The sequence below is a fragment of the Gilbertella persicaria genome (assembly GCF_025201335.1).
Source record: "Gilbertella persicaria strain CBS 190.32 chromosome Unknown B0P05scaffold_24, whole genome shotgun sequence".
NCBI lineage: Eukaryota > Fungi > Mucoromycota > Mucoromycetes > Mucorales > Choanephoraceae > Gilbertella > Gilbertella persicaria.
In genome coordinates this window covers 44,806-58,085 of record NW_026251985.1, presented here as the reverse complement: position 1 = coordinate 58,085, position 13,280 = coordinate 44,806, and the positions used below count along the sequence as shown (strand labels likewise).

Sequence of the window (13,280 nt, the reverse complement as noted above, 5' to 3'; positions counted from 1 at the left end):
CTCTATGTTTTTATTTCTCCATGGTTGCGCTAGGTTCGACAGGGTAGCAGCTGTAATGATTAGTTTTAGTGTTGAAATTGAGAGCTATTCCATGATGTCGACAATATTCGATACCAAAAAATATATATATATATATATATATTTGTTATGCCTGGTTATCAGACAGAATTTGTCAAAAAGTGTTTTGATCATTACTATATCTTAGCTCATCTTATTATCTGCATATGGAGATCATGCTGTAGGTAGAAATATGCCCTTACTAGATAATATTCGATCAATGAAGAGGCCGTTTAGGCTGAAGAAGTTAATAGCCAAAATAGCATTGTCTCAATAAAAAAAAAAAAAATTGATTGCTTTCTTTGTGTCTACACAATCTAGCCTTGAACTCTCTTTTATCACATGCTAATTTGATGGTTACATTGTATTTTGTGCAGCAAATAGAAAAGGCATACCATAATGATGAGTTGAGACATAATAAAAATACAAGAAGAAAAACATTTAAAATCACTTCTGCTTCTTGCTGACAGAGACAGCAGAAGGATACTCATATGAGGGCCTCAACCATTCAACAGGAACAACCTGAAGACTTAAAGGGCCAGAAAATGTCTTGTGTATATGAACACTGATTTTTTCCTTGCATGCCCATGATGATGCTCTACAAGAAAGGGTTAATTAGATGTCCAAAGTATAAGACTTGTATATCAACTTACTCTTAATTACCCTAGGCTACTCACGATGCCGGGGAGATAGGCAAGGTCACGAAGGCGTCGAGCACCATGAAAGTATGACATCTGAATAAAATCATACTTCACGTTGCTTTTGATTTGCATTTTGTAGGTGGACATCATGGTACCTGTATTTTGCATATACAAAGTTGGTTGATTGTGAAAAATACTTGATGTGTTATACCATCATCAACTAGGCCACAAACAACAGGAGAAGGGACACCGTTCAGCACCAAGCGATTGATCATCAGCTTCATCAAATTGGCCACCTTGGCTACATCATCAACCATTTGAGAAGACTTTACTCCTAGCTTCTTTACTTTCACCAAAAACAAGTCAAACTTCATATGGCCATAAACTGCTTTCAGGTCGTAAGTCTAGCCAAGAACAATCTATAGGCGATGATCTTTTGTCTGATATCGCCTTTGTAGGGACTAACAATTCAGAACTGCTTGACACGCGTTTAAAGAACTCTTTTGAGCTAAAAGTAAAACATGTTATGTCCACTTCTATAACTTTATATAAAGAAGCATTATTTACCTGTAGTGCTGCATGAATGCATTGCTGCCAAAGAAGTGTTCATACAATGGCAGCAAAGTTGAGTCTATGTAAAATTGCTTTATCAAGCAGCTTATGTTCTTGATCTTCTGAAAAAAAGCAGCAAAGAGGTCCAAAAACAATTTTCTTTCTTTACTCTTCTTTTTCTTCTCAGCTTGCACTCTTCTTTCTAAAAGAAGAAGGCCAATATCCTCTTCCGTAATGGCCTTCTGTTACAATAAGAAACAAACAAAGGAAAGTTAGACACCAAGGTTAATAACAGTTTCATTAAACTAAACACTTACTTCAACCAAAACATAGCATAAGGTGGCTACTTGCGCACCGCAGCTTTTGTAGCCATGGAAAATGCCAAGTTGATTCCTAATAGCTGGAAGCTTGTGGATCAAGTCAAGCCCATTGATTGCCTGGCTTTTTTTGATAGCCTCTGCCCTTTTCCTTGAAGACCAGCTTCAATGGCTTTGTTTCGATAATCTATTGTTTTGTCAAAGTAGTTCTCTTCAACAGCCTTCCACTAAGGACCTAAAGAATTAAGGAATGAGTCAACACAACCTTTTTCCTGCACGCATTTTACTAAATTTGCATCTATGCCCTTTTACTATTGTCTCAGGGAAATGTTCCTTCCACTCCAATGCTCATTCTAAAACGAGACAAGTTTTGCGTAAATGCATTGGTTTCGAAAGAGCTGTAATTATAAACATTTTGTAAGAATTTTTTTTTTATTTTATCAATTGATCACATCTGAAACAACAAACCGGTTTTTGATTGTTTATCACACAAAAGAACCAATAATTTATCAAATGCATGTGAATAAAAAGAAGTCTATACCTTTGACATAATCAGTAATCACTGTACCTTGGTTGTTTTAGTGCACAAAGAACAGTGAAATACTCTTTATGTTTTTTTTTAAAGTGTGGATCAAGGTATTTTGATTCTCTTTCTTGTATTTAAAAGAAAATGGAATTGTACATATGGAAAAGATCAATTTATCAGCATAAAAACATCAAAGGCGAGTTAACAGCCCGCCACTGGCACTGGCTCAAAACCTTCAAAGCGCAGGTCCAGAACTTTTTTTTTTTTTTTTTTTTTTTTGCGTTCCCAGTTTGCTTTTTCATTTTTCCTAACAGTTAGAGACATTTGTCATCATAATACCCAAAGAACTTATAAAGACCCGAGGCTTCTTTCTCTTCTTAGTGCTTTAAGATCTATGATCCATAAATCCCTTCAGATCCTTTGATCATTTCTTTATTCAGCTATGTTTTTATTTCACGCACGGAAAAAAATAAATTCGGCATGCAAAATATCAGGTTGTGAGGGGAGAAATCAGACAAAAAAAAAAAATCCCGATTTTTCCCAACCCCATATATCTGAATTGATAGGCTCAACTTTAATATGAAAATGATTTTCAAATTGAAAACGTGTCAACATGTTTGCACGGGCTTTTTTATAAGAATGACGGGAAAAAAGAGTGAATTTTTTTTTATTATGATTATAATGCAATAGAAAGTAGTCTAGATATATATGTAATTTGTATAATACAATGAATTGAGAGTTTAACAAAGAAAGTCTATGTTTGTATGTGTGTGTGTGTGTGTTTTTACTTGGACTTGGTGAAGTAAACAACATCATTCTTGCATTCTTGTGCATAAATGTAGACAGCACCAGCAGCAGCAACAGAGTAAGCAACCTTCTTGATGGCAGCAGAGCGAGCAATACGAGAGATCATATGGAGAGATAGAGAGAAGATAGAATAAAGTCAAATAGACATCAAATGGTCCTTTTTATATACCATACAGAAAAAATTTTTTTTTTTTGTCTCGGTGTGATTCTAAAAACAGTAGCCTGACTCACTATCAAATTTAGTAATCTCCCCGGATCTACTCTTTTTTTTTTTTTTTTTATTTTTGGGCTGCGTATTTATTTATAAGCTACTTTAGGATTCAAATAACTTATGCCCCTTTGTTTTATCCAAGAATAGCTTACATATAAATAAACACACACACATATACAAAAGGAAAAAAAATTTCTCTTTTTTTTTTTTTTTTTCTTCTTTCTTCTTTCCTTTTATCTGAATAAATCTCCACTTTCAATAGCCATTCATATATTGATTGAACTCCGTTCTATTGTATTACCATGATGCTCTTCCAAAGAAATACAGATTCTGGATCGATACGCAACTTTTATGTAAGCACAGGCTCAAGTGGTCAAGAGAAACCAGTTGCTTATGGACCAGGATCAATTATCAACGGTAATAGGCTACTTGTCTTCATCATCTAAAACAATATAGGTTCACTCATGATTACGTTGGATAAGCCTTTACCTGCGTATAACATACGTGTTATATTCAAATGTGAGGAATTAGATAGTTCAAAAAAGGAAAATACGACTATTTTTGCTGTGGATAGTGTTATTTGGGGCCATGCTAGAAAGGATTCTAAAATGTGCCAATTAGAATCACAAGAATTGGCAAGTGGTAGTCATATGTATTTGTTTGCTATTCGTCTGCCACAAGTGAATTATCCACCTTCCATGCATGTCTCTCATTTTGGTCATCGTATCAATTATACGCTACAAGGCGTGATTGAGTTGGTTTCTGAAGGACCTCATTATACATCCACCTTGCCAATCATTTACTTGCCTTTGGTCACTACTTCAGTCACTCACGTATCAAGAAAGACACAAGTCTATCAAAAGAATCAAGACAGGATTGAAATAACAGCAGAATTAATCAAACCTGCTTATTGCCCAGGTAAATGAAAGATGCTCCTCTAGGCATGCCTAACATGAGACATAGGCGATCTTTGTACTCTTAAAATGATGACCAAGAACAAGTCTGATATCAAAATCACTCAGGTTCAGATACAGTTCAATGCGATTGCAACCACACTTGCACCCACGAGTGCAGTGGAATACATCCATAAACAACAAACACTGCTTACAGAAACCTTTTATGTTTCGATTGCTAAACACACCACTGACCATCAAGATGTCTTCCAGTTCATTATTCCTTCTCATCTAGTCCCTACCTTTACAAACAAAATGGGCAGGTATATCGACATTGCTTATGAAGTTGTATTGATTGTCCCATTGAATCCAACTTCAACTGGCTTATTTGGTACTCAATCCATCACAAACACAATTTCATTGCCTATGATTATTGCTACTGTCCCACCCGCTTATCCAATTGACATTCAAGTGCATGAACCACTTCAAGAAGAACTGCCTTTCTTTATTCCCAACATTGAATCCCCCATGCCTAGTCCAGTGACTTATCCAGCAGACCGTGCTTATTCTGTATCTCCCTCTAACTCTTTTCAAATGATGTTCAATGACGATGATGATGTGATGATTGATGATGATTTCGCTCTTAGTAGTCATATTTCAGATGCTTCAGGTCATTTGCTTGTGCCTGATTCAACAAGGCGTAAATCTTCTTCTTCATGATATACATATATATATATATATATATTTCTTTTATTTATAAATCAGCCATTTTCTTTTCAATAGCATGATCAATGTCTTGTATCGAGTTTGAAAATTGAACCTTCTTTAAGTTACGAACAAGTGTCTTTGGTAAACCAAGGGCTTCTGCCTTGTTTGTGTCTTCCAAAATATCTTTGACAGATACTTTTTCTGTTGAAACAAATTTACGAGCCAATGTACTGGTGACCATCTCTCTTTTGGTGTCTGTGGGGCCATCAATGTATTCAATCACAGCCATAGGTGCATTATCACCATAACGCTTGCCGATTCTTTGAATACGAGTATAGCCACCTTGTCTGCTCTCAAATCGTGCTGCAAGTTCATCAAATAATCTAGGCACTGTTGTATCACGACTCTAGTAGGATAGGATCAGTACTTGTACAAAAAAAAAAAAGACAGATGATTTACATTAAGGTAAGCAAGGGCTTGTTTCTTGGCTTCAATGTCGCCTCGTTTGCCAAGGGTGACCATAGCATCAGCAATAGGTTGAATAGTCTTTGCTTTTGCAACTGTTGTTTCTATTCTGCCATGTTCAATAAGTGAAGAAACAAGGTTTCTGAGAAGTGCGTTTCTATGTGCAGAAGAACGATTCAAACGACGCAAGTGCTTTCCGTGATGCATGTTTGAAAAAGAGCAAAATTTTATACACTCTGTTGACCCTGGGTGATAATGACAAGCAGACATTCAAATCCCGTTGTGACTTGATTCTTAGAAGCAAAAAAAAAAAAAAAAAGGCCAATATCATTTTTTTTCTTTTTTTCTCTTAGGATGCTTTTAAAACCCTTCTCGCGTGCTAGTAGTAGTGTACTTCTTAGACGTAACGACACATAGATAGATAGATAAGAGCTAATATATCTTGATGCTATAGCCACCTTGACTCGTTCTTTTGTCAACACTAGCTTTCAAGAGAAAGATGTCCGACATCAAGGCGACCATTATTGCCAAATACCTGAGCGTGGCCTGATTGAATTAGAAGGACCCGATACAGCTAAATTCTTACAGGGCTTGATAACGAACCATATGCCCAAGATTTCTCCCGGAGGAGATGGATTTTACACTGCCTTTTTGACACCTCCTGTAAGTGAGGAAGAGGGGAAAATGCATGATGATGTTCATGCTTATACTTTCTTTTCTTTAAAAAAAAATAGGGTCGTATGCTCTATGACACATTTATCTATCCAGTCAATAGTGGTGTCAATTTCCCTCATCCTAAATTCATGATTGACTGTCCAGCCAGTAATACATCCACCTTCATGCGTCATTTAAAGCGATATATTCTACGTTCCAAAGTCAAAGCGAGAGATTGTTCAGAAGAATACCAACTATGGCATGTATGGGGCCATCATGAAACACTCGATCCTGCTCTTGTAAAGAAAGAAAGACGACTTTCAGACATTGGCTGTACTGACCCTCGTATGTCTGGGTTTGGATACCGTGCTGTCCTGAAGAAAGAACAGGCTATTGAACACATCTTGCCGACCTCAGGTCACTTTGAACCCTTGGATGCTTCAGAATACACAATTCGTCGTATATTGCATGGTATTCCTGAAGGTGTGGATGATCTATGGCCTGAGATTTCCTTGCCTCTTGAATCCAATCTTGATTATATGAATGGTGTTGATTTTCGCAAGGGATGTTATGTAGGCCAAGAATTGACGATTCGTACTTATCATACAGGTGTTGTTCGTAAGCGTATTGTGCCTGTTCAAATCTATTCTAAAGATGAACCGTAAGTGATTGAGTATCTGTGATAAGACTAAAGATGTTCAGTGCTCCCTCTGTTCAGTCTGTGGATCGTCATCAAACATTCCCCAGTGGTCTTGTGCCTCAGACAGATATCAAGTTAGTGGAGGGAGCAAGTAAGCGTGGTGTAGGTAAAATGTGTTCTGGTATACATAACATTGGTTTAGCACTCATGCGATTAGAGCATGTTAAACGTTGTGCTGAAGGTGAACCAGTAGCATTTACTGTACCTGGAAATGAGTCTATACGCATTCGACCTTTTCTGCCTGATTGGTGGGAAGAACAGCATGGTGAATGATGTGACTGTGCTATTCAACTGTAATGTGTGTGTATATTTTTTTTTCTTCTTCTTTTCTTTCTCTTTTGATAAAAACAAATAAATAACTAAAAAAAAAAACATGAAGTCTATTCATACAATGGCAAAACAATTTGATAATTTAGTCTATCTTGATGATTATATTGATAGTAAGAAACAAAATGTATTTATGAAACGCGGTATTTACTTTTTGATATAGCCATTGAAGCAGTGCCACTTGATTTACAAAGGAATTTCACATTGATGAGAGAACTAGACGGTTATGCTCAAGGTAGAATTGGACTGGACAATATAACAGTGACTGATTAAATAGAATTGATGACGACAGTATCTAAAGATGCTATTGAATTAATCGACCACATAAAAGATATGGACCCTAATGTACGTCTTGATAAGCTAAAGAACCTCACGACTATTCTTTCAGAAACATTGAAACGAGGAGAAGAAAAAGTAGCCTTGGCTAAATCAACTTTTGATGCAGTAAGTAGCAGAAAACAGAGAGGGGGGGTAAATGGACTCATCATGCCTTAGGTAGACCGTCACTGTAATCGATTGGATGCAGACTTGGTTAAATTTGAAGAAGATCAAACAGTAGGAGACAGTAGAATCACAACATTGCCAGGACTACAACCTTCAGCACGTAGCTTAAAAGAAGGTGTCGATGTAAGAGACAGAGCAACAAAACGCTTATTAGACAGAGAAAGAAAAGAACTGAAAGGAGAAAAGAAGAGTAAGTCTTGTTATATGGGGTTCATATGGATGTTAACCTTGTTTTAGTTGTTAAAAGTATTCTATTGTTTCATTGACATTGTATTGATTGTGTTTATTAGAGAGAAAGACAGTCAAAGAAACTAATGGTGGTGGTACCCCTCCTCCTTTGGCTCGTTCACAAACATTGGATAAAGCTAGATCATCAAAACATATGGACAAAGAAAAGACAAGACAGACGTATAACAAGAATGGCAATGGAAAACCTAAAGCGTATATATGTCTGTCTATTTATTCTGTTTCTCATCCCTTTCTTTTTCATATCTAGTGTTGTTCCTGCTGATTTGCCAATTGATCCAAATGAACCTCTTTATTGCTATTGTCAGCAAGTATCTTATGGAGAAATGGTGGCTTGTGATAATGCAGATGTATGTATATTGCTATTCATCACCTATATCTATCTAACTGTAACATACAGTGTGAAATTGAATGGTTCCATTTAGCTTGTGTTGATCTCAAGACAGTGCCAAAGGGTAAATGGTACTGCAGTAGTTGTCTTTTGAAAATGAAAGGAAGACAAAGAAAGTAGAGCATATTCTTTTATGATAATGTACATAGTCTTTTGTATATATACACTGACCCGAAATAAAAATTGACCCAGTTTGTTGTACTCTAACCCAAGAGCCCTTTAATAGACTTAAAGGCATTCAGTTCTTTGTGAATGATTTGTTGAGGTGTTTATTTTAGTTGAATGTAATGATTTGAAGCCATTATGCAACTGACAAAATAGTGGCATTCAGTTACCTCTTCATATCTGTGTCAATATCTTACATAGACTGGTTCATATCTATTACTAATTTATATCTCCCTTCTATTCTCTGCTAATATAAATATTGCTGATGTAATTTCTAGAATTTCAAATGCGTTAGTTACACCACAATGCTAATGATAGGCCTATGATGTGCCTGAACATGGTATAGTCATGATTGGTTGACTTTCAAGACGCGATTTTTTTTTTAATCTTTCTTTCAGTTATGAGTACGTGGAGTAGCTTGCCTTCAGAACTTCTTCTCCATATCTTTAGACAGTTAGATGGACGCGACGCACTGCGGTGCCAACTTGTCTGTCGAGAATGGTCCAATATGGCACAACAAGCTGCTTATGCCTCTGTTCGTATCTCAAAAACACATCGATTACATAAATTTGTCCGTACATTATCCACTGCTCCTTCTCTTCCAGGCAACTATGTCAAGACGCTCACAATAAACCATGTTGATTTTAATGACAGTGAAGACATTGAATCAGAAACAGACTCAGATACAGATTCAGATATCGATTTTAGTATCAACAATGAAAAGAGAGAAGACTTAGAAGATATGTTTTATACACTGGCACAATACACACCATGGCTTGAAAACTTACAGTCTAACCATACTACTCGCTTGTTTTGGCTGTTGGTGATGCAGTTACGCTATGAGCAACACTGGACACATGTAACACAACTACCCAAACCCTCCAACACCGATGATACTCAGCATTACCGTGGTGCTGTCTTGGCCTTGCGTGATACGATCAAAGATGTCACACTTTTAGATGCATCTGCCTGGGGCTCAAAAAAGCAAGACAAGAAGCAACACAACCTGTTTATCAAGGCACTGGCTGAATTCAAGCAATTAAAGACATTGAGATTCGAGTTGGACATGAATTGTTCTCTTGTCAAACTCAATAATATCATTGATGCCTTTTCAACCATGGAATATCTCTTGATTGAATCCAAAGAAAACTTCACCTCCAAGGCAGTAGAATTCATCAGCACGAATACAACATTACGTAGGATTGATTTGAAAGGATACATGATTGCACCCGAGTTCCTTGTGTATCTTGTCACCAAATTCTCTGATCTAAAGCAACTGGAGATAAAGGCAGATAAATGCAGTTTTCATGATAATTTGTCGACTAAAGATAGACAAGAACTGGCTCAGTTTCTTTTAAGCCTGGATCAATGTGAAGTTAGGAATATGGAATGTAACGATATGCATCATTTTATACGTACCTTAAAAGATGAACATCGATATGGAAGTTTGACAGTGACTGTGCATCTCAAGAAAGCTGAAGAAGATCAAGTGAATTATCTTTCAACACTGATAAAATACAATAGAAAGGCACCCTTCCATTCACAGGTTCGCCTGACAGTGTATAATGACATGCTGTCTGGTCCTTTATCAACCATCCTCTCAGATTACGGTGAAACGATAGATGAGCTTCAGATTAAGGGTGTTGTTTGCTTTAGTAGCGACAATACCGATAGAAACCCGAAACTTGATCTACAAGAGGTGCTCACGGCATGCATCAAACTCGAACGACTTGAACTCTCGGACCTTTACTTTACTGATCTTCATCTGATGCAGACAAGCCCTATCCAGTCCCTTTCACTCAGTAGCTGTACATTTAGACCTACTGTCTTTCAAGATATCTCCAAGTGTCTTCCTCAACTCAGTGCGTTACAGATTGTTTATTCCAATATACTTGATATAGATGGAAAGAACATGACAAAAAATATGTCTCATGTTTACTTTGATATGCCTCATACAGCCTTTGAAAGCTTTTCATTTGTCATGAGTGGCGATACCAATCCTTCGCTTTTCAAAGTGACTCAAGAGACAGGCGTCATGTATTACAAGTGTCGTGAATATAACATGGCAGATGCAACATCAGAGCAATATTATCAAGCCCATCAACATCACCTTCGTACATTTCATTTGCAGTGCAAAAGTGCCAAGCATGTCTATATAGTCAGAGCTTGTTCTACTCTTTATTGATCATAATAAACCTTTTTTTTTCTTCTTCTTCTTCGTGTTTTCTACACAAAAAGAATTTAACGGATACAAGCATAAACTGACAACAGACACTGGTTTTGAATATAAATGAGCAGTCTATGAGCCTTTCCCTATACACTTGCAACCAAGAATCATTGATTGCTTTGAAGAGAATATTCGCAAGTTGAAGTAGGTTGTGATGTGATAGGTCTCTAATCTTTCCTTTCAGACCATGTTGGTATACAATTCATAGAAAGTGCACTTGGAGAGAACAAAAAACCATCATAACAAGTTTTTTTAAAAAAAAAAGCGGGAGAGGAGATGATGTTAATGAATAGATTAGTCGTTTGTTATTGCTCCTTGTTAATTTTATCACAAAATCAAAAGGTAGAATAGATTCAAAACAAGACATGGTCAAACAATGGTTATTGTGCAAAAAAGCACACACTCTTTTGGTTGATGTCTTGACTTTATCTGGATCCCATACGTTTGATCCCTTGTGGAATCAATTCAGACACTTTGAATTGATAGAAACAAGAAGAGCTACTAAAGCATGTCAAGACGATGACTATGATTTATTGAATACAGGTGAACTGACAACATTTTGTGACTTTTGGAACTTTGTAGAGAGATTATTGAAGGATGCGTCAAAGGGTTTGGATGCTCACGTAAGTTTTTTCTTATTGGAAATAATTTGCCGTATTCATGCTTGATTTGTGTTATAGATTTCTTTGTCAAACTGCTACAGGCTGACTTGAAATCAAGATTGGATAATAAAGAACAAGTGCAAGCATCTATCTTTGTAAAGATATTAAACAGCAGAAGCAAGCATTTCAACAAATACTTGGATACGTTTCCAGACCAAGATATTCATTTGACTGGTCTTGTAAGCGATCTCTTGAACATGGCAAGTTATACAGTCACACGATACTCTCACTCATGACATGTTATGTTTAGCTGATCATGGTTTCTTATTTTGATTATGTTGGCACTGTTGATCATCTTACTACTCAGATGCGTAGCTTTATTCAAGCTATGAAACACTTTTAGGATTCATTAAATACCCTTCTTTTGTGGTTCTACTTTGTGATCTAGCTTTAGCAAATGCAGATACGTCTCAAGCTAACAAAGCACACAAGCGTCTGAACAAGAGAGTTTCCCCCCAAAAAAATAACTGGTTATGTCTTGAAAACCCTTCCTCGAGACAAGAAATCCATCGACGCTATCTATCGCCATATACTGATGGTCAGCAAATACTGTATGTCTGTCTCTTCCATCACTGCTTTCTCTCAACAAGAGTTGGTTGTGTTATATGAAGCCCTGGATGAATTCAAGACAAAGATGTACCAGCTCACAGACAACAAAGGCGTAGACAAAATCAGTTGGTCTATTCAATTAACCATGCTTCATTTCTCTTAATGTATCTTTTGTTCTATAGGATGTGTATAATAAAGACTCGTTTTGTAAATTGCTAGCAGCAAGACACCAAGTGCCACTAGGTTACAGCAGATAGCTACATAGAATGTACTTTGGTAGCAAACAACACCATGGCATACATGATCATGTTGCTTTTCTGCTTCTGTTCCATAAAGCACACCAAACAAGACATTGAACAATTGACTTCCAAAAGCAGGAGCATATAAAAGTAAACCCCAATTACGTGCAAAGACCTAGCATAGAATAGTGTCAGTACATGACTGCAGATCGTTCGCTTTTACTTTTGTTCCAAATTCTGTTGTCACAGCAGGTGCTACACCAAAAAGAATACCATAGGACATGGAAATAATGACAGTGCATGGCTTCAGTTCTTCCAAAGAGATAGTCTCATGGGAAACAAGAAACATTAATGCAAGCAATAAAGTAACAATAGCATACACAAACACCCATACACGATGAACACCGTACTTGTTCTTGAGTAAGTCACTTAATGCACCAAAAATAACACGGGAACCACAATTGCCTAGACTAAACAGAGTGATATGTAGGTTTCTGTCATGTTGATCTGATTCACTTGAGATAGCATGCAATATCTGGCCAATGTTGGCAAGATAGACATAGCCTATGCCAATCACAATAAAAAGGGCACAAAAGATACCACCTCCAATAGGATGTTTGAGTAAGTCAGTGCCTGAGAGTGTAGTCTCTGATTTAATCGTGTCTTCTTGATCCACACGGTCAGGAAGAATGGGCTCATAAGCAGGCACAATAGGACCTAAAAAGAAAGAACCCAACAAGATACCTGTAGCCATACAGATCGAGAGAAACATAAGGAAATGATAGGTACTGTCATTGGAATAAGGCGCGTTGACACTGAATACATTGGGTCCAAATAAAAGATCATTGATTTGTGAAAACACAACACCGCATATACCTACAGAAGCGGTTGTTAAACCCATACTGAGTCCCCGACGCTCTTTAAAGTTATGAGACTATAAAAGTGTGTGAATGGCTATATAGAAATAAAATGTATGTACCTGAGAATCTAAAGCACATAAAAAGGCTGCAGCACCTCCTAATCCAGTAAATATCAAATAGACTGTACAGAGTATAAAATGACTAGGAAGTCGGCCAGCATATGTCTGAGCCACTAAAAAGGGCCCAAGAAATACAAGTACAGCCGAGATACGCAATGTTCTGATCATTAATATCATGGTTGATTGTTATTCACATTTACTTTGTAATTCCAAGGCTTTCAAGCATCCAGGCACACAATGGACCTGAAAAAGAAACACCGATAAAGCATGATGTACTCACAATACTGTTCTCGACAGGAGTCCATTCAAATCGATCATTTAATGAACTTCCAAATGTGGGGTATATATACTGTGGACCTGATACATTGGCTACAATAAGTGCAGATAGAAAAGCCAAAGCCAAAGTAAGTTTGGAAGGCTTTAATACCATCATAAAAAAGGAAAAAATAAAAAAAAAAAA

General features: G+C 36.9%; 8 protein-coding genes across 8 annotated transcripts; 5 read left to right on the top strand and 3 right to left on the bottom strand.

Moving 5' to 3' along the window:
- Positions 1 to 504: 504 nt before the first annotated feature.
- Positions 505 to 1,072, bottom strand: B0P05DRAFT_572252 (uncharacterized protein; the record flags this gene model as incomplete). The annotated part of the gene is made up of 3 exons (XM_051581428.1): positions 505 to 655; positions 721 to 853; positions 910 to 1,072. 3 exons carry the CDS (start codon positions 1,070 to 1,072, stop codon positions 505 to 507), a joined length of 447 nt encoding a protein of 148 aa, XP_051433980.1.
- Positions 1,073 to 3,330: 2,258 nt separating this feature from the next.
- Positions 3,331 to 4,789, top strand: B0P05DRAFT_545003 (uncharacterized protein). Its single transcript, XM_051578593.1, has 3 exons — positions 3,331 to 3,528; positions 3,568 to 4,029; positions 4,075 to 4,789. Exons 1-3 carry the CDS (start codon positions 3,414 to 3,416, stop codon positions 4,722 to 4,724), a joined length of 1,227 nt encoding a protein of 408 aa, XP_051433979.1. The 5' UTR covers positions 3,331 to 3,413; the 3' UTR covers positions 4,725 to 4,789.
- On the bottom strand, positions 4,736 to 5,486 carry B0P05DRAFT_544999 (ribosomal protein L17). Its single transcript, XM_051578592.1, has 2 exons — positions 5,172 to 5,486; positions 4,736 to 5,118 (listed from the first exon to the last, which is right to left on the bottom strand). The coding sequence occupies exons 1-2, from the start codon at positions 5,445 to 5,447 to the stop codon at positions 4,759 to 4,761; spliced, it is 636 nt and encodes a 211-aa protein (XP_051433978.1). The 5' UTR covers positions 5,448 to 5,486; the 3' UTR covers positions 4,736 to 4,758.
- A 297-nt stretch (positions 5,487 to 5,783) lies between these two features.
- On the top strand, positions 5,784 to 6,804 carry B0P05DRAFT_471735 (uncharacterized protein; the record flags this gene model as incomplete). The annotated part of the gene is made up of 4 exons (XM_051574640.1): positions 5,784 to 5,840; positions 5,912 to 6,202; positions 6,338 to 6,492; positions 6,519 to 6,804. The coding sequence occupies 4 exons, from the start codon at positions 5,784 to 5,786 to the stop codon at positions 6,802 to 6,804; spliced, it is 789 nt and encodes a 262-aa protein (XP_051433977.1).
- An 88-nt stretch (positions 6,805 to 6,892) lies between these two features.
- Positions 6,893 to 8,208, top strand: B0P05DRAFT_544987 (uncharacterized protein). Its single transcript, XM_051578591.1, has 8 exons — positions 6,893 to 6,971; positions 7,022 to 7,093; positions 7,136 to 7,302; positions 7,354 to 7,552; positions 7,600 to 7,608; positions 7,653 to 7,803; positions 7,859 to 7,958; positions 8,009 to 8,208. The coding sequence occupies exons 1-8, from the start codon at positions 6,905 to 6,907 to the stop codon at positions 8,117 to 8,119; spliced, it is 876 nt and encodes a 291-aa protein (XP_051433976.1). The 5' UTR covers positions 6,893 to 6,904; the 3' UTR covers positions 8,120 to 8,208.
- Positions 8,209 to 8,561: 353 nt separating this feature from the next.
- Positions 8,562 to 10,393, top strand: B0P05DRAFT_544986 (uncharacterized protein; the record flags this gene model as incomplete). Its single annotated transcript, XM_051578590.1, has 1 exon — positions 8,562 to 10,393. One exon carries the CDS (start codon positions 8,565 to 8,567, stop codon positions 10,347 to 10,349), a length of 1,785 nt encoding a protein of 594 aa, XP_051433975.1. The 3' UTR covers positions 10,350 to 10,393.
- A 363-nt stretch (positions 10,394 to 10,756) lies between these two features.
- On the top strand, positions 10,757 to 11,765 carry B0P05DRAFT_638107 (uncharacterized protein; the record flags this gene model as incomplete). Its single annotated transcript, XM_051583681.1, has 4 exons — positions 10,757 to 11,018; positions 11,072 to 11,253; positions 11,304 to 11,364; positions 11,551 to 11,765. 4 exons carry the CDS (start codon positions 10,757 to 10,759, stop codon positions 11,763 to 11,765), a joined length of 720 nt encoding a protein of 239 aa, XP_051433974.1.
- Positions 11,342 to 13,278, bottom strand: B0P05DRAFT_544983 (major facilitator superfamily domain-containing protein). Its single transcript, XM_051578589.1, has 4 exons — positions 13,021 to 13,278; positions 12,821 to 12,980; positions 12,065 to 12,775; positions 11,342 to 12,016 (listed from the first exon to the last, which is right to left on the bottom strand). Exons 1-4 carry the CDS (start codon positions 13,251 to 13,253, stop codon positions 11,762 to 11,764), a joined length of 1,359 nt encoding a protein of 452 aa, XP_051433973.1. The 5' UTR covers positions 13,254 to 13,278; the 3' UTR covers positions 11,342 to 11,761.
- Between the last annotated feature and the right edge of the window lie 2 nt (positions 13,279 to 13,280).